Source organism: Gymnogyps californianus, chromosome 14, assembly GCF_018139145.2.
Source record: "Gymnogyps californianus isolate 813 chromosome 14, ASM1813914v2, whole genome shotgun sequence".
Lineage (NCBI taxonomy): Eukaryota > Metazoa > Chordata > Aves > Accipitriformes > Cathartidae > Gymnogyps > Gymnogyps californianus.
The window spans coordinates 7,832,656-7,858,666 of NC_059484.1; the positions used below are offsets into that span (position 1 = coordinate 7,832,656).

General features: G+C 36.7%; 1 protein-coding gene across 1 annotated transcript in view; it reads right to left on the reverse strand.

Moving 5' to 3' along the window:
• Positions 1-7,563: 7,563 nt before the first annotated feature.
• GABRA1 (gamma-aminobutyric acid type A receptor subunit alpha1) overlaps positions 7,564-26,011 on the reverse strand; it is a 41,381-nt gene continuing 22,933 nt past the window's right edge. The window contains exons 6-10 of the mRNA XM_050905648.1: positions 24,824-24,906; positions 20,053-20,196; positions 14,214-14,366; positions 11,366-11,568; positions 7,564-7,872 (exon numbers count right to left, since the gene is read on the reverse strand). Coding sequence (XP_050761605.1) covers positions 7,564-7,872; positions 11,366-11,568; positions 14,214-14,366; positions 20,053-20,196; positions 24,824-24,906 — 892 coding nt within the window. The remainder of the gene's footprint in view (positions 7,873-11,365; positions 11,569-14,213; positions 14,367-20,052; positions 20,197-24,823; positions 24,907-26,011) is intronic.

Sequence of the window (26,011 nt, forward strand, 5' to 3'; positions counted from 1 at the left end):
TGGACATTTTCAGCCCTGCCACCTTTATTGGAAAAGAAGGCCTAGGTTAGAGTCACTTAAAAACGAACATGACCATTGAGATTCAGTAACTCAATGACCAGAGCACACCTCCTATGCATTCTTAGAAAGCTGCTAGTGAAATCATGGCTGGGATCCTCTGGAAGTATCATGTGGAACTGCAAAAAGATTCACCTTCTCTGGGAATCTGGCTATATTTTGAGGGAGGAGATTACATATGGATGTAAGAGAAGTGCACTCAGGTGTGAAAATTCTGGCTTTGCAGCCAGCTAAACATTATATTAGTACGTGTATTACTCTCATAATACACACTGTCCTTTTACACTGTTGAAATGGGATGTGTTGCTCTAGTTACTTCATTTATGTTTTCTTCACCTTCCCACAGACAAGATAGTTAGGAGAGAGGATAGTCACAAACAAGCTGGTAAAGGCCCTAATGACCCAAGGCCCCATTTTGCTTGGTCTGAATTAGCCCAGTTCCTTACAAATCAAGCGCTGGTGAGGCAAGCTAGGGAGGAGATGATAGAAATGTGCAGAAATCAGCAGGCTGATTGACAGTAGGTATTGTCTTCTGAATAGCGGTATGTAGCAGTTTAAAGTTTGATTTAGCTGTCTCACATAAATGAAGAAACAAAATCTTATCAAGCCCACAAAGTTTTACATTAATCTGCATATTATTTTGTCGTGTCCGTGAGGCTTGGCTGAGTATTATGTGTAGTTACAAAAATATTTCACATTGCCATATTAAAACTAATGTTTGATCTAAGACTCCCACACTGTTATTTCCTGAGATATGCACCATTACCTTTGAGAACCGTGTCCCTCACCTCTTCATGCCTGCTTGTATTGGGTTTGCGTGGCAAGGTTTTGGTAGCGGGGGGGCTACAGGGGTGGCTTCTGTGAGAAGCTGCCAGAAGCTTCCCCGGTGTCCGATAGAGCCAATGCCAGCCGGCTCCAACATGGACCCGCCGCTGGCCAAGGCCGAGCCCATCAGCGACGGTGGTAGCGCCTCTGGGATAACAGATTTAAGAAAGGGAAAAGAAGTTACAGGGGAGTAGCAGTTGCAGCCAGAGAGAGCGGAGTGAGAAGATGTGAGAGGAACAACTCTGCAGACACCAAGGTCAGGGAAGAAGGAGGGGGAGGAGGTGCTCCAGGCGCCGGAGCAGAGATTCCCCTGCAGCCTGTGGTGATGAAGACCATGGTGAGGCAGGCTGTCCCCCTGCAGCCCATGGAGGTCCATGGTGGAGCAGATCTCCACCTGCAGCCCGTGGAGGACCCCACGCTGGAGCAGGGGGATGCCCGAAGGAGGCTGTGACCCCGTGGGAAGCCCGCGCTGGAGCAGGCTCCTGGCAGGACCTGTGGCCCCATGGAGAGAGGAGCCCAGGCTGGAGCAGGTTTGCTGGCAGGGCTTGTGACCCCGTGGGGGACCCACGCTGGAGCAGTCTGTTCCTGAAGGACTGCACCCCGTGGAAGGGACCCACACTGGAGCAGTTTGTGAAGAACTGCAGCCCGTGGGAAGGACTCACGTTGGAGAATTTTGTGGAGGACTGTCTCCTGTGGGAGGGACCCCACGCTGGAGCAGGGGAAGAGTGTGAGGAGTCCTCCCCCTGAGGAGGAAGGAGCGGCAGAAACAATGTGTGATGAACTGACCCAAACCCCCATTCCCCGTCCCCCTGCGCCGCTCGGGGGAGGAGGCAGAGAAAATCAGGAGTAAAGTTAAGCCTGGGAAGAAGGGAGGGGTGGGGGGAAGGTGTTTTAAGATTTGGTTTTATTTCTCATTATCCTGCTCTGATTTGACTAGTAATAAATTAAATTAATTTTTTTCCCCAAGTCAAGTCTGTTTTGCCCGTGACGGTAATTGCTGAGTGCTCTCCCTGTCCTTATCTCGACCCATGAGCCTGTCGTTATATTTTCTCTCCCCTGTCCAGTTGAGGAGGGGAGTGATAGAGTGGCTTTGGTGGGCACCTGGTGTCCAGCCAGGGTCAACCCACCACACTGCTGTAACCCCTCAGACAGGAAAAAGATGAAAATTGAAGTTGAATTTCATGGGTTTTTGTAGAAAAACAAAATCAAAGCAAAACCTGTGTCTAAAACGCCTCCTGAAGCTATTGAAACCAACAATTTCTTCCAAAAAGGAGATGGCCTCTTAATTTAGTTCACTATGTTTAATTGAAAAATGTTATTTTTCTTTCTTAAATTTATTTCCCTACAGCAGGTCCTAACAATTGGCAGAGATTTTCACTGTGGCCTCTGTTGGCTTTTTCTCTTATTCAAAAGGTGTATTCATTTAAAAGATTCTTGGCTGAAATCTACTTTTCTGTTTTCGTAAGATATTCCATAAAAAAAGTAATTTAATTTAAGAGAAAGATCTTTCTATTGTAGCTTCACTGGGGTTTATTTTTGATTTTATATGACCATAAAAGATTTTCTTCCATTTAATTTTTTCTGGAATTTTTCGTATCCTTGCAGTAAATTTGTTACATTAATAAATATCACTACAATGCAGAGCAATCCTAGAAGCTTACAAACCACTGCTGCTACGGGCAGTAATGGAATAGGACCTCTAAGTATGTGGGGTTTTTTAAAGCAGTTTTCATTAATCCCATAGCGGCTAAATTTTTGTTTCCTATAAGGCCCTTTAGTCACCTAGTATTAAGCAAATTCTGTATACATGTAAAACTATCATGTAGCAAAGATAGTGCATTCTGGGCAGCCACTAGCAAACCACTTCTAAAGAAATTTAGCATCTTAGGCCTGGTTCAGATCCTTAGGCTTGTACAACTTGAGGTTAATTAAATACTTCATATATGAGGATACTTGGAAAGAAATTCATCCTATCTGTTTGCATTCAAATGTCCTTGATTGGAGAAAGCATTCAGCAAATACATCTTTCCTCCCTTGACAGCACATTCAGAAAAGCAGTGCCCTTTGGTCAATCTGTCTGTCTGCAGGTTTTTGAGGGGAAATGTCTCTAGTCTTTGGGTGAAATGCATGTAACAGCTGTGCTGCAAGTGCAAAATCTCCTCAGAGCATCTTCAAATGCCCTAAGCAGTTTAATCAAATAAGTTTATCAGCAGCTGTGAAGTCATCCTGCCTGTTTGGATGGGCCTATAGCCAGAGTGAAAGAGCCTATAGAAACTTGTCATTTCAAGGCTTTTACCTCTCTTGTTGTATTTGACGTAGTTTGTAATCAAATGTAACATGACAGCAACAGCTTGACAAGCTGATAATACACTTCACTTGCAAAATTCATGTGCTAAGACTGCAAACACATTTTTCGTTAAGCTATGTCATGTTTATGCATAGCAGGAGGATTTTTTTTTCTTCTGTGGATCTGCTATAAAAAGTCTGAGGAGATCTTGAGTTTTTATCTTTTAAAGCATGACTGATATTTTTACAGCCTCTAAGAAAAAGTTTGACTTTCCTCAGTCACGCTAATTTATTTGGACACTCATTCAGATACAAAGCACAGGCTGAAAGAGGTTCTCTTATTATTTGCTCCCTGAAGCGTGTGTGCCCCATTTTCTAGCCATTAGGGTGTTTCATAAGCTTTTATTATTTACCATGTTGGTGAAAAATAGAAGGAGATAGAGAGAAAAAGAAATCAGTTTTTTCAGGTCTCGCATAGTCAGACCGAGAGAAAGAATATCATTAAGAAAGTCGTTGATGTTGTAAAAAAAGTTCTTGGTCATTAAGACAGTCCTGCAGTAGCTTCTAGGGATGATACAAGAAAAACTGGAGGAGTTTCCCCTACTACGTAATATCAGAGCAAACACAGCAATGCCATGTCAGGGTGTCATGCTGGGCTGTCTGGTGACTGTGAATCTGCCATCTGACAAGGCTGTTCTTCCACTCTGTGGAGCTGAATAGTGCTATATATTTTTCTCTGAGTCAAATCCTGTTGCATCTAGACATTTTCGCTCATTTTACTCAAGTAAAATGTTGCCTAAAAATGTCTGAGCAGTGACAAAGGAGATGTGAGAATCCCCATGTATGCTCTGCATCTGGCATGTGAACATAGCAGGCGGGTGTTCAGAGTCGCTCACCACTTTCTTTGCCATACTCCTCCAGAAAATCCTGTGTGGGTTTCCATAGGGATTCATCTCCCTGGAGTTAGTAGTAGGAGGCAAGGAACGGGGATTGAGACTGCATTATTCTCATTCAAAATAGAGGAAAGCATAACAAGTTAATAGAATCTGAGTCCGTATTAACACAATCTTTCCTTCCATTTTGAAAAATCTTTCTGTAGGGCCCATAGTGTTCAAGAACACTATGAATATTGTTATATACATATGGACACTTATATCATCCTTTCCTGCTTTGAATCCTCTAAAACTGTATGTCTGCAATTGGTTGTCTCCCCCTACATAAAAGCATGAGTCTTGCTTTCCAGGAACTTTCCCAAGAAAATTTGAGGGCTGAATGCACTGGCATGACTTTTCTTCTCTCTGTATTTTTCTATGTGGGAAAGAATGAAGAGTTGAGAATTAAAATTTTCAAGCTATACATATGCTTGTTTGAATGTTATCCCCACAGCTCATTAAATAAGTGAAATAATATTATTTTATGCAGCCTGAGATTCTCTTCTAACAGTCTTCCTTAGATCTGTGCATTTATTTAAACAGTTAAATCTATAACATAAATACCCACATTTTTTTCTCTCACTCTCTGGTTTATCTGCCATTTTATCTGGGAGACAATGCGTTTTATTCTATTCCTACCCTATATCATATTCATTGTTGTGATACTAAACCTTAACAATTGTTCATCTGATTCAATTAATTTCTTTACTGGATATACATCGTACAGACTGAACTGTCTTTTTTTGAATGTCGGATCAGATTTTGGAAACATTCCTGTTGTTATATTTGTCCCTGGAAAACACTGGACAGAAAATTACGTCTATTAAAACTGCATTCATTACCAAATCCAAAGAAACTAAGTTTTTGAATGAATAGCAGTTTATCAAGCAATATGTCATACAAGGCAGTAACTAAAGAAAACCAAAGTAAAACATTCACTTTCATTATTGAACATTTTTAGCTTTATTATTATAATAGAATTACAGTCTGACATAAAATAAAGAGCTTTTGCTAAACTCTGTAAAGCAATACATGCTTCTGCCATAAACAACCTCTATTAGATTTAGGTTTTATTGCCACATCACTGCACTGAGGTGCAATAAACATTCAATGTCATCTTTTTAAAATTATCCCAGGAGTAAACAGAAACTGTCCTCTATAAGAGTGTATCATTATTTTCAAGGAAGACTTACTATTATTACATGGTTTAGCAAAGCATTGTAAAAAAGCTACATAGAGAATACCTTGTCTTTGATAAACTGTGCAATCAAGTTTATACAGTATAATACTATTGGCATAGACTAACTAAGAGGTGATATAATGCAATCATTGCATAGCAAAAAGCAGACTAGTTAAGTAATATTCACATCTAATGTGCAAAATGCAGACCAAAAGGTAGCTATGAATTGCTAGAAAGATAAAATGCCCTAAATGAACACACTAGTTTAACGCCAAAAATAACAAGATAAACAAGTACACAGAAGTTAAAGAGCCATAGTTTATTTTTTTCTATACATATATCTACACATGATACCAGAAGATGACACATCCCCTTTTAATAAGCTCCAATCAGATAACTTATCAAGTTTAGACAGGACCAAATGTTAGACAATGAAGCATTATTTAAAAAAAAAATCTTCTCTAAATAAAACATTAACTATTTCCTTTTGTAGATAGAGAATATCAACTTTTTGATTTATTGAGAAAGAGTTTAGAAAACATTGCCTATGAAATTTGACTCTCAGTAGCTGTTTCTCTGGAGGCTCATGTAGTGCGATTTTAAAATTCATTCAGTACCATGTATAACGTGTTTTTAATTGGTGCTTGCAAATATCCACCATCCTTCCCATCTCTTTGAAAAATCTTTATCTGAAATTTTATTTCTAAGAATCAGCAGTAATGATACTGACTAGGATTTTTTTAAAGGGAGCACAATACCTGCAAAATGGACATCTTGTATTTAAAGCCCTTACATATTGTTCCTACAAATATATTGCTACAGTAAAAATGAAATGTAGTAAGTTTACTCAATAAAATCTATTTTCCTGTACATTCTTTTATGTATGACTTTTTTGTATTTAATGCTACATATATTACATCACTTATTGTAACAGTTATGTATCAGCAAATATAGCAGTAATATACAGATGAACTTCTGTCTTAACAAATATTTCACCATTTTTACCTACCAAATATAATCTCATACTTTAGTATTTATGCATGACCTGAGCAGACCAGTCATTAATCTAATAGTATACATTGGATGACATTGTCAAATTGCAAGCTACTGTACACTTAACCACTTTACAAATGGAATTAATTCCAAGCACTTTCTGCGTATTTATTTTTTTAGGCTTTCCAGTACCACTGATTTTTTTTTTATTATTATTCAGGCTCTAAATATGTTTTATTGAGCATTTAACAACATATTAAGAGCTAAGAGGTGAATTCTACACAATGTTTTAAGAACACAACTTTAAAAAAGTAAAAAAATGTACAATCTCATGCTGCATATTTACATATATTATTTAAATACTATATTTTGTCTTTCTGCTATCCATAAATCTCAGTCTAAAGCTTCTTTTTAATGTATCATTTTATAAAAGAATACATTCAACATATCTAGAGCTTGCAAAAATTGTTGTTGTTTGTTTTTTTTTTTTAAACTCTCTAAAACATAGTGATGAGTAAAAGCTATCTGTAAAAGCATCCAGGAATTGTTTGTATTACACAGGTGATAGAGGGAACTTGGGATCTGCACTTGATTGTGCAACTGGTTTTAAATCTAGTCTAGTGACAACTTAATGCTTAGAACAAGACTGCAGTAAGACAGCAGATTAAAGCATTTGTTACCATTAGATCTTATGTGCTATACAGTGACAAACTGTACCTAGAGTGAGTAGATTTCCTTTTTCTGTAAAGATCATTTAATATTATAAGTCAGGTGGTTTGGAATATAGAAGAGAAAAGGGATTAGGAAAATAACATATCTTATGGGGTTCAGCAAATGGAAAGCTTTACACCCTTGAAAAGATTATAAACAGTGGTTCAATAAATGGTACGGTATAGTATGTGCATCAGGAACATCATAAAGAATATTTTCCCACTCCCCACAATCCTTTGAATAAAAATATCTTTTTCACGTACATCGTACATATACAATACCTTTTGGGGACATTCAGTACTAAGCTATCTACAAATGGTTTCCTTTCTTTTTTTCGTTACTCTACAACTCTTTCTTTCCCATTTTCAGAATCACTTTTCCAAAGTATATAGCTTATATTGTTCTCGCCCTCACATACAGGTTTTTTAAATATACAGATATATTTTACCTTTTGTTAAATAAAGAAATCTTTGTTTTCTTTAAGACAGAGGCAATGAAGCAAATGGGAATTACTGTATGTGAAAACGGGAAGCAATTCCCAGAGCAAAAGACAAAACAGAACTATACGAATAAATGAGGTTATTGATGTGGAGTTGGAGCTTTTAACTGGGGCTCTCGGTTTAAATAGGTAGCCCAATAGACTAAGTTAAAGATTCCAAAAAGCAATGGGAAGGCTATTCTTGATAGTCGATCAATTTTACTGACGCTGTTAAAAGTTTTCTTGGGTTCTGCAGGTTTTGTTTCTGGCTTAACTTCTTTGGGCTCAATCGTTGCACTTTTAGCAATGGTTGCCAGCCCAGGGTCCCTTGCAATATTAGGGGTGTAGCTTGTAGCTGCAGCTGTGTACGTGTTATTTTTCTTAATGAGAGGATCTTTCACTTTCTTTGGCTGAAGAAAGAAGAAAATGTTTTATTCTCACTATCTTCTCAACAGATAAGATTATGAAAAAGCACCGTAAAATTTTGCAATTAGTTGAATTTATACCACAAATTTTACCAAGCTGTAAGAAAGAAGTTAGTGTCTGGATACATGACTCATGCAAAATATTTAGGTGAAGACAAAATCATCCATCTGCATTACTTGTATTAGTTAAACTAAATTAGATGATGGATAAACTATAATGAGGACTTACACTGATAGCTAGGCTCACTGATTGACAAAATTACCTTTAATGGTAATCAACAGTGACAAACCACTCATAATTCAATATTCCTTTAATCAGCTATGCTTCTTGACCAGGACAAAAACTTTAAAAGACACTGAATTTCTTAATGTAACTTTCCAATATTAAGACAAATAATGCCATATGACGCATTCTAACACAGTTCATACATAAAAATATACAATAAAAATATCATGTGACCATGCACCAAAAGAGTGGATTATTTAATAAAATGCAAAGCTGCCACTATTCTGTTCGCTAACAGTTTACACCAAAAGCATATGCATTATGGAATAGAAACTTAATGTTCTTGTTTGAATGTTACAATTGGATCATAATGGCTGAAATGTCATTCCATATACAAGGACTTAAATAGCTGTATGATTTTTACATCCACCTACCCATATTGCTAAAGCAAGAATGTATTGAAAATCTTTTAGTGGAGAAGAACTTATTGATCAGAAAGAATACTTAGATTTTTCCCCTGGGTCCTTATATTTTCTAGTATTCTACTTCTGGGATCTACCTGTAGGAAGAAATTTAAATTTTGACATCTAGGGATACCAGTTGGAATTCAACTGTCCCTGTTGCAGAAAGTCCAAACCCTTCCTCCAGCCACTGCACAGGGATAAACATAGAAGAGAGATGTAGTGGGTCATTAAGGAGGTGTGAAGAAAAGCATCACTTTGCTCCAAGTTCCTCTGATTATGAGAAAAAAACAGATAACAAAAAAATCCCAAGAGCTTAGAAAATCTTTAGGCAGTATTTCCCACAAAAAGAATAGGCAAATGTTATCCATTTTATCCTCTTAGAAGGAAAAAAAAAAAAAAAAAAGACATGACTAAAGAGAAAATACCAGCAGGAGGTGATCTATTATGTTATTTCACAAGATAGCAAATAGAATTTTCTGTTTTCAAGAAGCAGCTGTCCCACGGAGGCAATATTTTTTAAAGTAGTCACAGTACTTTTTATGACAGATCAACTATAGATTAATAGCTATATAGACCACCCAGTAGGGGGGCTTTGGTAAGAAGTTCTTGTTCAAGAGGTGAACATTTCAGGGAGCATATAGGCTCCTGCAGGACACTTGGGAATGTGAAGGGAAGCTGCAAAAGCAAGTGGGGAGAGGCTTGTTGAAGCATGGCTTGGAGCCCCACGCAGGAAGGAAATGAAGGCTGAAATGTCAAATTTCTGCTACTTAGTAAGAAAAGGGATTCACATAACGACTCTGATGTAGATGCTTTTTGTTTCATGACAATAATATTCACGTTAGCTTGAGGCTAAGAAAAAGCTTCAAATTGTCTTAGAATATTTCTGCTGAATAGGAGGAACAAACAAGTTGAAAAAAATACTCAGAAAAGCAAAAAGGCAATGTCAGAAAGATTTTTTTTAGTTGTCTGTCCGTTCTTTTCCTCCTGAGCAGGAAGGCTGCTAGCACGCTTACTGAGTACAAAGCCAGTCCTGTTTCTGTCTCAGCCAGATACTCTAGTGAGCAGCAATAAATCCAGCAGGCAAAGAACCGCTTCACAGAAGTCTCAGAGGAGACCCTTTCTATAGATTTAAATGTCATGAGGAATCGGATCCACAGAAAGCCCTGACACCAGTCAGGGTCGTAATATTTCATGTCAAATTCAACTTTATGAAAAAGTAATATGACAGCTAATTAGAGCTCTGAATTTTATTAAGCTGCGATGCTCTGTTCACCATTTGCCTTGCTTGCCTTTCCTTACATCTGCAGATAATGCACTCTACCAGGTACTGGTATGTCTTTGCTGACTTATATCAAATGACACATAAAGACCCTTACCTGCTGAGGAATGCAAAGCCATAAATCTTTCAGTGGTTTAAACAGTGTTTGAATATTGTGTTTATATTGGCATGTTTTTTCTGACAATGTAATTTTCTTTGAAACAAATGAAATGGCTGATTATAGTAGCTATGGTACAAGGTAGGTTATATTGACAAGGCAATATTTAACATTTAAGGATTTTGTTCTATTAATACAGCCCATTTTTTACAATAGATATCATGAAGATAGGAGCACAACAAAGAATCAAATTATTTTCAATGAAAGTATCATCAGTAACTGAAAACTCAGTATTCACCAGCAGTCGTGCAGCTCATTACTGTAAGTTTGTTTTATCACTTCACTCATTTGTTCTACAATACTTTTGTATTAGTTGTCATTGTGTAAATGTCCTAATTTTACTTCTGTTTTCTCACTGACTTCTGTAAATAAAATAGCAAAAAAAAAAAAAATATAGGCATACACTCCTGAATTAAACACGTATATTCATGTACCAATGAGTAACATCTGCTCCTCCAAATATTTATTCTGCTGAATCTCTAGTCTATGAATGTTCATAATAACTAATTAGGCAAGTTAAAAGTCTCTTTCAAGATCTCTCTTTCAAAAAAAACCCCAAAAACCAACCAAATGAGCTTCCTCACTGAAGCAGCTGACATGATAACTCATAGGAAAAGGGAAACTTCCTCTTTCATCCCCTAAATGTCCTTAACAATTTCTTGATGCACCTGTGATTTACAGACCAGGTCTGATCCCAGATCAAAGGGAGTCAGTGTGATGTCTCTCTTGCATTCAGGGAGGTACAGATCAGGATTGCACACTCCCAACACAACTGTCAATACTTCTCCCAAAACAAATCAATTTCTCCTGAAGTAAAAATAATATTTCTATTTTTAAAAAATAGGGAAATGATAGGAGGCAAAAGAAAGGAAAGAAAAAGTCCTGCGGTGATTTATTTACTCATGATCACAGAGCAGTCCTCCTGAAGTTAATGCTGGGGAGCAATATACTTTGGAAACTGTCAAATACAGTAGCCACAAGATTTTTTCCTACATTTATACTGACGCATCCACATTTTCTCTTGCTCAAACACTAGAAAATTAATTGCCTTCCCTTAAAAAAAATACACATTTTTCTTCCTTCTGCTCAGTCGCACAAGTCAAAATCTCAGTAAAATTTTTAATTATTGATAGCATTAAATATCATCCAGTATGTCAGAAGTAGTATTGAGGTACTCAATGTCTAAGTAATTTATGTGTAGAAATGCTGTGTGTGAACACATAAGAAAACTCTTTTGGAATAATTACTTACTATTCTAAATAAGAAGAATTTCTAACAGGCTAAAAAAACCCCATATAGTGACCAAGCATAAGACAGTATGGCCTGTTGGGATAGATATTAAGTGGTGTTACCTTTTCAGGAACGACACTTTTGCCATCCCATGCATAGCCTCTCTTTGTGAAGTAATTCACTGTTGCAAATTCGATGAGTGCAGAAAACACAAAGGCATAGCACACCGCTATAAACCAATCCATAGCAGTGGCATAGGCCACCTTGGGGAGCGAATTCCTTGCGCTGATGCTCAGAGTAGTCATTGTCAGGACAGTTGTCACTCCTGCAAAGCAAACAGTTTTAGTGTCTTTAGATCAGTGACCATATTTTGTGCTTTGTTTCTCAACTGTTACAATAGATGGGAAAGCCTTGTCTTCACCCCTAATTCTTATAAACTTCCCCACTTAAATTCAGTTGCTAATTGAGGATATCAAATTTCAAGTTCTGTGGAAGCTGCAGGATCTTCAAAACATCTTTTGTACCTTTGTTCTTTGACATTGTTGTAGTAGAATAATATTTTTAAAGTTGGAATGGAAATAATATTTTGAGTTGTGGACTGGATACTACTTTATGATTCCTGGTATTTGGAGAATCATTGCTGCCGTTCCTTATTCATGCCCTGCGAATTGTCCTACAGATGTAACAATTTAACATTTTTAGTTCTTTCTTGCAACAGTTCTAAGATATTTAGATAGAAAACTAAAAAAATTGTCGTTTTCATTCAGCTTATTTGGTATATGCTCCTTCAAATGTATACTCAAAGGCACTAAGCTTTATTGATACTACATTTATTTGAATTGATGGTTTTACAGATTTCTGTCCCTGTATTCACTGATGACCTGAAAATAGCAAAGAATTTATGTAAGAACGATGATAATGTAATTTGCATTTCTGATATCAGAGCTTCTCACTGCTGATGAACCTTTTCCCTTAACTGGCCATAGAGAGCAAGCAGGACTGTATTGAACTCGCTCTGCTTGCAGCTGCTTGAAAAAAAATGTACAAGTGCAGGCTAGACATTTACATCAAATCACATGTCCACAAGTTACCTTGACAACTGCAATATCATGTATTGAATGTGTCTTGCGAGTTCATCTTCGCTGCACTGAGTGTTAGTGAAAATGTGCAGTGGTCTAAAATAGGCCAAATAATGAACAATGTATTTATGTGCTGGTGTAAAGAGCTTGAATTGTTAGTGCCTAATGAGGAAGCAATTTTTCTTCCGTGAGAGACAACTTAATCTTGTCTTTGACTCATTACTAGTAAGCTTATGTTTCTTTTACATAGTAGCAAAACAGAATTTATAATTTTTATTATCTGGTACTAAGTGGACTAAACGATGTAAGTTATGCTTCTGTATGTATGTACATTCATGCAAAATTTTCTGAAGCATTGTTTCACTGCCATTAAGAAATGAAAAAGCTATCTTGATACGTAGTGACGGAGTAAACACAAGACTATTTACTAAGTAACTGTCTTCTAAAAGGAACACTTTCAGAAATGTGTGGGTTCTTGAGCCTATGAAGATAGCAGCTTGAACACTGTGCAGTATTGCATGTTACTCATTGTGAGACTAGGAAATTTTGTTCTCCATCTAGGGACAATGAAGTACAGCATTTCAAACTGATGATCTGACATTTCTTTTTAAATGGCACGTGCAAAAAGGGGTAAAATAGTCACAATTTCAATAGGTTTGACTACAGAGGCCCAAAAAAGTCCCAGGTTAATTCTCAGTGAAGTTGATTATAAAAATTCAGAACTAATTTTAGATGTTAATCTAAACAAAATTATGTAAATCAAATTTAATTATACTGTGGTATAAACCATTCTTCTGTAAATGTACATCTGTATATCAACCGAAAGCCTCTACTTGGTTCATGAAGTCTAAGGTTATGCAAGGTGTGATTGATTTCCAGAGGCACTGGGAAACTAAAGCGCAGCTGTGAAGAGTGCCAGAAAAGGTCAATAAAAATAGCTCTTGTTCAACAAGAGTTTCAGAGTCTGCATTTCTCAACATCAGCCTTTGTGACTCTCCAGCTTTGCTCTGTCCAGTGTAAATGGGTAAATGTTCTTCGGCAAAGCAGGAGGGCCCACGGCTTCCTGCCCCAGCAGTGCCCTGAGGCAGGGAAACAAGTGTGAAAGCCAACTCGGCTGTGTGTTCTTCCACCTCCTCCTGCCAAAGGCATTCAGGTGTCCCATCTGAACATTACAAAAAAGACTAGGTCACATAGCAGAAATCTCAGGTTCTATTTTCCTTAACTGAAGATTTGTTACATCTTTGGGGTTTTTTTTTAATTATGTACTTGACTTGGATTAATATCTCCAAAGAATATGCTAGTTGATTGTTTCTAATTTTAAGATAAGTGTTTGCAAGCACTGGTTAAAACACTAGTTAAAACAACTGTATAAATTTAGAGTCCTTTAGATTGCCTTCTTACTGCATTTGTTGAGTGCATCTATTCACCACTGTAAGCACAATAAATTGTCGCTGATTTCAACAGGAGACCTTTAGCAGCAGCCTGCAAAAGGGATTGATGAAAAAGATTTTTAAGATAAGAATTTTCAAAGGGCCTAAGGATGTCAAATGACCAACACCCATTGATTAAAGTCTTTTTGACAGTCCCCACCATGAATGTCATTGCCATTGTCAGAAATGTTTTATTCATATACTTATTGTTTTGGAAAAGGCGAACTGCAATAGATTGCTTAAGATATTTTCAGGTCTCTTTTTACAATCAGTTTAAAAGCTTTGGACCTTAAATCAGTTTCTGCTACATCTTTGCAATGAAACGTGTTAACTGTTGTGTACTGCACTACGTCCAGGCTCATGTTGTTCTCCAATATCATGTTACACATAACTAGTTTTACCATGCAATTTCTTAACCTATTTGGCTTATGATTGCCAAGCGGTTTATATGTCTTGCTTACCAAATACAGTTCTTGCTGGAACAGATTCTCTATTAAGCCAGAAGGACACCTGTGACAGTATCACTGTCATGATGCATGGCAGATAAGTCTGGATGACAAAGTAACCAATCTTTCTCTTCAAATGAAAATGTGTAGTCATAACAACATATTCCCCTAAAAACAAGAAAAATAGGAACATTAAAGCTTTTATAAATATACAAATTAGAGGGCTTTATAGGAAGTATTTTTTCATTATATTCACCCCTATTATAAAAAAAAGTCCTGAGATCAAATTGGGTCAGCTCTGAAGAAAACATTTAATAAAGCAGGTTCTGAAGTTCCACTAATAATACAAAACTAGTCAGTTCTGGGAAATGCTAATTAAATTTACATCTTTTCATCTTTGCTGAGTAGTGAATGAAAGTCTGCATTAAGTGGTGGCTGTTTAGGCCTCTTGTGAAAGGTCTTATTCCATTAGAAGATGGAAAACCGCCATAATATACACATGTAAACATCATATAAAGACTAAATCAAGACAGGCACTCAGAAGTGTTTCAGTCGGGCCGGGCTTAAGATGTAATTGTCGATGTGATTGTGCCTGCATTACCACTGGCTGTGCTTTATGTACTCTGAAGATTAAGTGTCCCTGTTCTGCTAACTCAGTACTTTACTAAATGATTATTGTCTGCTGAAGTCAAGGGACAATGCAAGAATAACACAGAATATTTTCATTAGCACTGACTTCTTGGGTGCTACAAAAACATATGAGCTGGGTATTCTAATTGCAATTGAAAGGAATCTTAAGTATTTATATAACTCTCTAAACGTTTCCTGCCAGAGCACAGCAAATAATGCCTCATTTTCAGATCATTATTTACATCATTGAAAATGGATTTTGAAAAACAGTATATTTTCAAAAGATTGGAAAACCTATTGTTGTCACTTTTTTTTTTTTAGTAGATTGATTCTTCTTATTATGCAATAAACATTATCTTAGGAAAGAAACAAGTGGACATGTAACTGAATGGAAACCTCTGTCTAGATTAGACATGACCTGTGAAATTACTGTTATTCTATTTTAAAATGTAGGCAGCTGGAAAGAGAAAATTGCTCTTGTACAGGAAAAGCTTGAATTGGATTGAAAAAACTATGTCTAGACATTGACTACTTATGCACCGAGCATGTCAAATGCCCTTTTCTTTAATTCAGAGTCTAGAAGAACATTAATTTGAACACTCTTGCTCAATGTATAACCCTGAGGAAAGCTTATAAATAAGATGTGACAATACTCCTGGTATGTCTCAATATAAAATACAGTAGCAAAGGGGGGCAAGAGAATTAACTATAAATTGAGAGGTAAAGCAAAGAATATACAAGGAAAATTTTCTTTCAAAAATAGGACTGGCAAAAGTAGTATAGTGGGCATTATTACTTGAATTTTGCCCACCTTTCTTTAACTTTCACTGAAACAGCCTTCTTTTCCTCTATACCAGAGATTATGATCTTATGAAGGGTGCCAGCCTTGGCTAGAAGAGCAATAATTTAATTTTATCTACTAAAATATGACGTGGAAAGCTATTTTAATGCAATCAGGTACAGAATGCTCACAACAGTATGTCAGAATTAATTCAGTGATTGTAGATGGCAAGCTAAGAATACAGAGTGAACACACCACTGTACTCTGAAGCTTTATTTAGCTGCTTGAATTATCAAAGTATTTTTAACCTCTGGAAAATGAGAACAAGATTCAAAGCATAAAGGCAATTAAAAAGACAGGGATTACTCTCACCTGTTAAGCATTGCAGCAGGTCTGAGCTAGAAATCAGCTAAAGGTAATGCCATGAAGAGTGAATCAAACAAAGCATAGGCCTAGAATAACGCCTACAGTTCAGTTACAAGGCAAAAACATGTTTTTAAGTCTCCAAAGTACCAATGGACTGCACTCATAGTAGATCTTTGATGAGATTTATTTGAATAATTGCAGGACATGAAAGTACTCCAGTAATTTACTGAATCTTTAGCCTCCCACATTTTATGGCTTTCTTTAATTGAAAAGCATAGTCACACTCATGACAGCTGCTGACCACTGTCTAACTTCCCAGCAATTCCTCTGTAATTCTGTTTTCAAAAGTTTGCAATTCATCCATAAAATGCCCTACAAGCTAAAATTTCAAATAGCTCTTGAGCAAAATATTTCCTGTATTCATAGTGTCTGATTACTAGGCTTTCACGAGTTGTAGCACAAGTTGTAACTTATGCATCTTACATTCTCTTATCCGAAGAAGTTAGAAAGAAAGGTATTTCTTTTTAGCTTCCTTGGAATTGCTAGTGTCTTCTACAAATAACTGTGTGGAGCAGATAAATTTGTTTTTCATTTTATTTATTCCATGAAGTTTGTATGTATTATACAATATGAAGCATTTAAAAGTGGTCACACAACTCCTTCATCTATATTAATGTTTCAAATTGATTGTCCACATTTGACTACTTCCAGTGCTCTGGAAGAGTTTGTGCCTGTGCTCAACACTTCTGTAGCTGCAGTTTTTAACCAGCCCTTAATTCTACAGTATATCACAATAATTGAGTCAAATGCTCAGGTGGTATAAACTAACCTATGTCCTTAGAAGAAAATAGTTGATAATTCAGTAAAGTTGCATCATACCTATTACTCAGTGTTGTGTAAACTATTTTTAATAAACCCAGCTTATCAGATGAGCACCTAAAATTAATGTGCATCACATCAGACATAAGGTTTGAGGTGGGGACTGAGTTTTAGCTATAATAATACTTTTTCTATCACTGTAGGTAGGAAGTAAGGATTTCCTTGCCATTAAGTTAAAACAAAGTATTTCTCATTTACTACTTATGCCATGTAACCCCATAGAAAAACTCTTAAGAACAGCATCCTCTCAGCAGATTTACAGAACATCAGAAAAAAATATACCATTGTGAGTATAAATCCTGATGATTTTCAGTGCAAAATAATGTTTTCAAGGTGGCAAAATAATTCTGTGTAAATAGAAACTTGCACGAGCCCATTAAGCATCTGTTAAGGAAGAAAATTAACTCTATCTCAGCTGAAACCGGGACAAAAGTGCTTACAAAAAAGATCATTTTAAAGTCTTTCTGAGTCAGTGTGAGTCAGTAGTTGGAGAGTGACAAGACTTTTACATACAAGTGAAAAATGGATGACTCTCTGCTTAAGCAAAACAGCAGCAACAATAATTATTATTTTGTTTACTGAATACTATTTTTAAGCCTGTAGTACCTGGACATTCCATTGCCAGCATAGATGAGTAACTATACTATAAAAAAGTTTTAGTCTTTCAAGATTCTCTTGTCATAAAAAAAATCAGTATTTGTAGTTATCTTCTTCTAGATCCAGAAATAAGGATAGCAGATGGCCTACTAGCAAAGGAAGAAATTAAGGAAAAGAAAAAAAAAAAAGGACTTAATGGATTCACTAAATCATTTAATAGTTTTGAGAATGTTTAGAGTAATGCAGTTGCACCCAAATTCTTGGAAAATACATGTCTGGAATTCCAAACAACTATAAATATCATCTTAAAATTGCCCAAGATGTTGTAGATTCCTCTAATGATCCACAGAATCAGCTGCACGAGAGCTACATTTTCTTGCCTGATAAAGGTGCTGAGGACTCTTAAGTGAAGATTGTCTTCAATTCCTTTTGTCTTTTTGTCAGATGAGTCATCATCCACAACTCTGAAAGTAGGGAGGGATTTCATAATTTTCATTACATATGTCATATCTTAAACCAGAGATGATCAGAGGACAAAAATGTGCTGGAAGATTCTGTTGAGACTAGCTGCCCACCTACCTGAATGGGGAGAAAAGTGATTATTAACCACTTCTGATCTCCACCATTATTTTGGGGAAGGCAAACCATTTCCTTTCCAAAGCACATCAAGAAGAATTCTTCCTTGAGACATTGAATTTGAAAGCAATAAATGTGTTTCTTCCATCACTGTATGTTCTTATCAGGTAGTAACTAAAGAGGATTGCAAGTTTGGTGCTAAAAAGATTCTTTAATGGGCTTATTTTTAGTTTTGATAACCATTGCATTTAGTTCTTTGTAATGTTTTTCTGCATCTAGACAATAGCATCTTTATTTCAGCAAATATTAACTATATTGTATTTAACTTTATAGATAGACATGGTAGGGAGTTTCTTTAGGTAGAAAAAGGAGGCAGAATTCAAACCTATGAAATGTCATGGGCAAAACAAATATTTTTGTGTTTCTTCATGGAAATGCATGAAGAATTTTTACACTTCTTATGTTTGCCTTCAGTTCTGTTTAGAAATTTATTATCTGCCTTTCTTAACAATTCATAGGGTGCTTCTCGTGTTACTATCTAATTACCCTGAACTGTATCTGGTATTATCTGTTTAGTTTAGATATGCTTCCAAGCTTATGCATCTCTTCTGATTATCCTGCCACCCTTAGAATGCATCCAGCAAGCAGAGAATTGGTGATGAGGCAAAAGGGCAGACACACAGGTTGCCAAGGTCTCTCTGAGTGAGTAGCTTCAGAACAGAAAGAGCAAAGAGCTCGAGATCCTTGCAGTTCCTCACAAATCCTATTGACTTTTCAGCAAAGGGCAGCTGGGGTGAATTATTGGCTCCACAAAAGTCAACAGCAACATTTCTAGCTGTGGCCAGGCCAAGAGTTCTCCCCTTTTTACTTGTCTGATGCATGCCTCTGTGCTCAGTAATGAAAGCAGTGAATCTGTGGGAGCAGTTGTGTTGATATTGTTCTCATGCAAAGTCCTTATTACTGCCATCCCACTACTTTTATAATTACCTCAACTGAACAGAAACTTCCAAGCAGTAACCTGAATATTGGTCCACTAGAAACTTTTGTCTGGGAGAAATTTTGTTGGCTTAATAGAGCATATGAATATATTTTCGCAAGCTAAATAAAAAATTCAGACACGAATTAGAATTCACCTTAAAGTGACTCACTTTTCCTTAAATGTTCATTGACTTTATGAATGATACATTAGAAAGTTTGATTTATGCAGGTATAAGTGTACTTCTTTAGTTCAGTCACAACGTCGGGTGCATTCAAAGCAATACAACTACTTCTCCTAATGCAGTGCTTCTTGTCCATTGAACAGTCAATCTAGTCAACACTTTGAGCTCTTGTTCATGCCCAATGCTCAGTTTCTTACTGTATTCAGGTCTTCATGCCCCTTCCAAATTATTAAAAAAAAAAAAAAAAAAAGATTACATCTTGAAACAAACACTGCAAAGTGAAAAAGCAAAGGTTTCTAGCCAGCTTCAAGGTTACAGGTATATAATACTATAAATGTCGGCTATATTTCTGTGTCTCATTTGGAGTTAAAGCTGGTCCTAGCACTAAGACGCCTAAATCCTGTTCGGATGTTCCAGATGGTTTTTAATTTGATGACATATTTTTTTCACTCTATAAATACCTCCTTGAGAAACTATATGCTTGCTTTTAGCAACTTACTTCACTGCCTCCAGGAATATGATCTTTGAGGAGTCATATTCTTATACTATTTTTTTTAGGCTTATATAGTAAGCAGATAATACAATAAGGATATGACGAGTGCTTCTTTATAATGTAAATGACTGTTTTTTCTGGCTAGATCTGTCACTATAGGAAGTTTTTTAATTGTTCAAATATTTTAACCACCAGTTGAAGTAGGAAAATAATCCCAGGATGTTATCTTTTCAGAGTCATGTTTTCCTAATCCGAAGCTCATATATTGCAATTTACCTCTCTCACTCTTTGGTCTTTGTATTTTTTTCTCCTGCTCTAAATTATATTTTGGCAGTTAAATATGACCCTTCCCCAAAAAACTTTTTCACAGACCTGTACTGGACTGAACAATTCCAGAGTCCACCGTTTGTCCAAGCAGATCATATTGGTTCAATCGAGAGCCGTCTTCAGCCACAACCACTGACCTTGCTGGTTCCCGTGTCCATTCGTACACGACCTCTGCTCTGGTATAAGCATCTAATTTAAAAGAAATACATAGCATTTCAGCTTTTCACCTTCTATTTCCATAGGGCTTTATCAGAACAATGGAATATTAAATTCTCTTTAATTATCTGTAGAAACCCACAACTAGCTTACTGGAACTTTTTATCTATGGGAAATATAACTGATTTTATAGGTCTATCCATACGATGATTAGCTAAGTATCTGCTGTAGGGCTGGATTAAGGTTGATCCTCAATGGCATGAAAATCTTTCTCTCCCTTACATCATTCCTACCTATGTAAAATCTGAGTAACCAGAAGCGAGAGTGAGATGTGGAATTTCATGGGCATGCAAGGACTCCAACTCTTTTTCTAACTTTTAACTACTATCAAGAAAGATGAGCTCCAGTCCTTCCAATTTGTCATAGTGTGGTGTTGTCTGGGCCACTGTAAGAAAACAAGTCCTTCTCAGAGTGGCTTCAGTGATCTTCTCATCATCGGCCTGGCTAGAGTTCTCCGTTTGGTTATCCCCCCCTCGCACTCTCCTTGCTGTATAACAGGCATAGCAGACATTTCTGAGGCTGCCTAAGGCTCAAGTGAGTTTAAATCACAGTTAATCTATTTTTTTGCTTTGGTTATTTCTGGGAAATGCTCACACTCGGGTTCACATTTATTTGAGTCTTGAACAAAGCAAAAGAAAAAAACACTGTTAGACTCTCCAGACCTTAGTAGTCTAGTGTGTTACATAGATAATTCAGCAGCATACTACATATGCCATCTAGGTGTTCTGTGCTGTTATTAGTATGTTATTTATGTTATTTCAGGAATCAAACTATATGTAAATATTTTTAGTCTTAGTCCCATTGTAAAATTCTTGTCATTTTACGTAGTTTGGAGTCTGACAGCTCTTGCTCTGAGCAGTTAGGTTGGGAGTTAGTTGTCTACATAGAGGCATCTAGTGTCGTTCTTCATACCTAAAAGTATCCAAGACATGTATGGGACTGAATGTGTGATCAGAACCTACATAAAGCTTGCACCCACCAAAGGCAGCTGGAAGCCAGATGGGACATCTTAGGGCATCTAAAATGACACTAGACTCCTACCTACAGGATGAGATTTTCCCTTTTTTCAGGACTGGCAAGCAGGAAAGGAAAGGGAGGAATCTGATTCACTTGACCTCATTTGTGATTTAGTAACTTTATCTTATCAATGTAAGAGATAACAGCAATTGAAGAGGTGGTGTTGGATGGAGTGTGCTGGTAAATTAATTGCATGGCATTTGATCCTGCATTATTGAAAAGGAAGGGTGCTTTTACTCTCAGACTTCATATTCGCCAAGCACTGTAACATATACATAGCTTTTTGGAATCGATGGTGAATGCAAATCTATGTCTTAATAATTCTGACCTTAAAAATAATGACCATAGTAAGTACAAGAATTGACTTGCTAATCTAGTCACACAAAGAAAGAGTGGCAATAACAACATTAATTTTCAAGCATTTGACTTGTTCTGGAGCATGAGAGTAGTTTGGAAGAGCGAGGACTGATTTCCTGAGCTGCTGAGAACCACTGGATTGGGTTATTGGGAAGTGAGTACACTCATCAGTGCTGGAAATGAGCTTGCCCTGCCCTGTAACTGCCAAATTCGGTGCTCTGTTCAGCTTCCATCCTCAGCTTCCAATTCAGATATTGCATAAGTAGCAACACAGCGTTTTGCTCCTATCACTGCTGCTTTCCAGAGTGGCCTTAGTTTTACACTGACAATCAGATTTTTGTGGTAAGAGTTGAGGAGAGCATCTGCCTTTCTGATTTTGTTTTGCCAACATATGGCTTTTTGTTGTTCCAGAATCTCTTTAGCATTTGTCACATTGAATTTACATTGGAATAACCTCTAGCTTAAGCTGCTATTTTGGCAAATCACTTTAGCCTTGGAGCTGGGTCAAACATTTATCGGCCTCTACAGTACGGGCAGAGTCCATAGGAGACGTGCAACTCCTTCAGTATAAGGCTTTTCTGAATCCAGCTCCAACAAGTAATGAGTAACAGTGCAGGACATGGAAAAACTCTTATCCAGTTTAATCCAAAACAAACAGAGCTGGGCAAACACTACCTTGGGGAGCTACTAAGTGTAATATTGTAATCTGCACTTAAAGCATGGCTTTCATGACAATTAAATGTCTTTTTCAGTAAATTTTTCAGTCCATTAAGATGATTATAATGAATTGTTTTAGTTGTTTGACAGAAATGTCCCAAATGTACTTAAATATGATTCCTACTGAAAAAGTGGCAATTAAATATAAGAACTGTTCTTTTTCTATGTACAACGGTGAGTCCCATTTTCGTATCTTGCTTGAGTCCAGCCATTTGTCCCATGGGAGATACTTCTATTTATATCAATAACTAAATATTGAGATAAATATTCTATAATCTGATAATTACGACATATAATCTGATAAGAAGGAGGGGAGACGTCCAGCTTTAAGGCCCTGTTCTGGACAGTGAATTCCCCATGCAGTGTTTGCAGTAAAACCATGCTACAGAAGGAACTCCCCATGAGGATCCCAGATTAGAAGCTCACCTGAATTTAGTAGGGGAATGCAAAGTTTCCCTGAAAACTCCTTGATTTTGTCTCATGGCCCTTCCCAGCATTTGGAGTTACTTGTTTTGCTAGGTCCTGTTTAGGACAGCTGGCATGATAACCAGTTAGTGTTCAAAACAAAAAAATAATGAAAATAGCCTGTAAAACATGACAGGCCACGCCTGCACTCTGAGCTTAGAATGCCAGTTATCGCTTCTGACTTTAGTGTAAGAAATGGTCTTTCAGTTAGAAATATCACTGATTTTTTTTTTATTCGAGAAAATTATGTATATTACGATAATAAAAAAAAATTTCAGTATAAAAAGGAAACCAATTTAGATACAAAATTTAGATACAAAAGGTATCTTGTTTTTATCTTGTGGTGTGGTTCTGGAGTTGTATTCAAATTCATATTATCTATCCCTTTTCATTCATAATTTCTACATCTCTTAATCATTTAATCGAGGCGAGATCCTTAGTAATCTGGAAAGCCATGCACTTTGTGAACCAAGAGTACACTAATCTGGGACACAGTGGGCCAGAAAGAACTCAATGTAGGAAAAAAATGGGAACTATTGTTCTGACTAGGGAGTGTCTGGTGTTTAGGCTGTGGCTCGATGATGCACAGATGTGGTGATAGGTGTCTTACCAAGTCTATAAAAATTCAATCTAGTAGTTCACATTTGTTCAAAAACTGTTGATGGTTTCACTTTGCATTAGCAGGTTTTATGCACGATTAGCCGTCTTCCCACCTCCCAGATCCAGCATGCAGTCCGCATAAACACTTTAATGTGCATTTCAAACGAAATTCAATCCTGCGATCACTCCTGATCTAACTGGGATCTCAGGTGCACAGATCTCCTGTTATTAATCAAGAACCCACTGCAGCTATTTGCCCTATTATTAGCTGGAGTAAGGCTTCCTTCCCACCCCCTTCTGTTTCAGAGGAGATTTGGAAGGATTTATTGAAAGTGCTGTAAGAAAACTTAACATTCAAGGAGTAAACTATTCTTGTCAGTTATATTCCAAGTTTGTATGAGCTTTTTGTTCTCTAAATCTTATCTAGGAGGCTAGCAGCTCTTTAAAGACAAAACATCAGTCCTTTCTCATGGTAAACATAGAGCTATTCAGCCCAAAGTAAATTATCACCCTGTCTGGTACCATGTGAAGAATGAATTGGGCGTTCTGTTTGTTGACTTCTAAAATTGATCAAGCGACTAAGTACCTATTACCAGTGAAACGACCCAGTTCTACTAGAAAAAAATAGCCATTGAGGAAACAATTTGTACACTATTACATCTTCCACACATTTTGTCTTCCTTGTTTGTGTTGAACCAACCAGAGTAAAACAGCTCTTCACTTTTTTTTTTTTTTTACTTAAAGGGTTGAAGGGGAGCTATATTTAATTTTTAAAAATATTATGTTTAGCTAAGTTTGAATATGTCAGTGTCAGGTTGGTTGCTATTCAAATTAAAGTTCTGGGGAAAATTCTCCACTTACAGAAAGCTTTGTCAGTTATTACACTGATTTCAATTGCATTATATTTTGTCCAGTATGTTGTCTAATCTAAGGTTACAAATGCTGCAAGTGTAGGGCTTTATTTGGAGATTTGTGAGATTTTTCACTTCCAGAAATGTTGCATGATTGTAATATGAATATTTTATAATGTTAGGCAAAATTTTGTTCTAAACATGCCAAGGCTATGGTAGGGGAATTGTTTTCACCTAAACCAATTCAGTTATCCATGGTCTGTATTACTTTTCTCTAACATTGATTTTGGGTCTTAACAAAATAAAGCAGCTATAAGATTAACAACATTTTCTATGTGACAAACTACTTTTCTAGATGTTTAGAGCGCTGTCATTTTTCTCTTTTGTGAGTGTCCAGTCATGACACTGGAGGATATTTAAGACACATAGAAGAGGTTCATTATATTAAATATAAATATATATAAGAATAAAAATACAACCCTGCCAAAAAAGTGAAAAATACACAAGATTAAAACCTTGAGGTTTTCTCAGTTGCAAAATACTTTTGTAAAGTGGCCTAAAAAGGGAGAAACCTCAATTTAAAATAAACTTACAGCTTCCAAATTTCAAGGGGCAAGCATGTGCATCCATAGGAAAGTCTTCTAAATGCATTGGACATTCTGCTCTCACAGTCAATCTATAATGGATTAATGAGCAAAAGGACACATTTATTCTAGTTTCATAGAAATAGCAAATAGACTTCTATTAAGACACATAGATTAAGTATAGCATAATATTTGTTATGTGATTAATTAGCAGCTAGAATGGCACCTGAATTGTCTGGCTGGGGGTGCTGACAGGCATGTGTAGACACAGCAGTGCGACTGGCTCTGCCCCTCTACCATGTTTCACTGTACAGCAGAGACACGCTCAGACTTCTAACTTGGCGTGAGGATTAAAATCTATTAGCAACTGAAATTGTTTCCTTGCTGCCATTGTTAAATTGGCCCACTCTGGATGCTCAGACATTTGCTGAAATCATTTCGTTGCTATCAGCTTGGGTGCAAACATGTTTCTCAATAAAAGAGATTAAATAAACTACAAACAGTCACATACCATACATCAGCAAGGAATGAACAATAATACTTGACTACTAGGCAGAAGATTGCATTAAGGCACTTGCAAAGGTGAGCAAATAGAAATGGTTATGGTCAAAAAAAGAGACATATGTGAACAATGTGCTGCCAAGATAGTGTTCTTGTGGATTAAATCCCTAACAGCCAAGCATTTAGGAAGACAAAAAAAATTGACCTGGACTCATATAACTACCAGCGAAGCAGATTCTACCCTAGCCCAGGCAGTCTTTAAAGATGTTGCAGAATAAATTGAACATATTTGACAGGCTCCCAAAAGCCTGGAGACTTTGTTTTCTCCAAATACTTGTACTGCTTTTAAAAACATCTTTAAAATTGTTAAAAGAAAACTCAGTGTTCACCTACGTACTAAGCTATCCATCTTGACTTTAAATCAACAGAATCACTTTATACCTTGTTTGATTCTATGGGAGACATAAACGGGGGATGTGTAGCTCTGTAGAGACAACATACCATTTTTTTCATTGTTTAATTTGCAGTCTTTTAATCCAGAATGTTTCCATGACTGTGTATCATTGTTATTTCAAAAGGATTTATTTAACTCCTCTGCTGACAACTGGATAGTTAAAGTTCAGTTATCCATGAAGAAGATAATATATTTCCAGTAAGAGTGGTGCCAGCACAAAAATATTTTTTTCTTCTAACTTT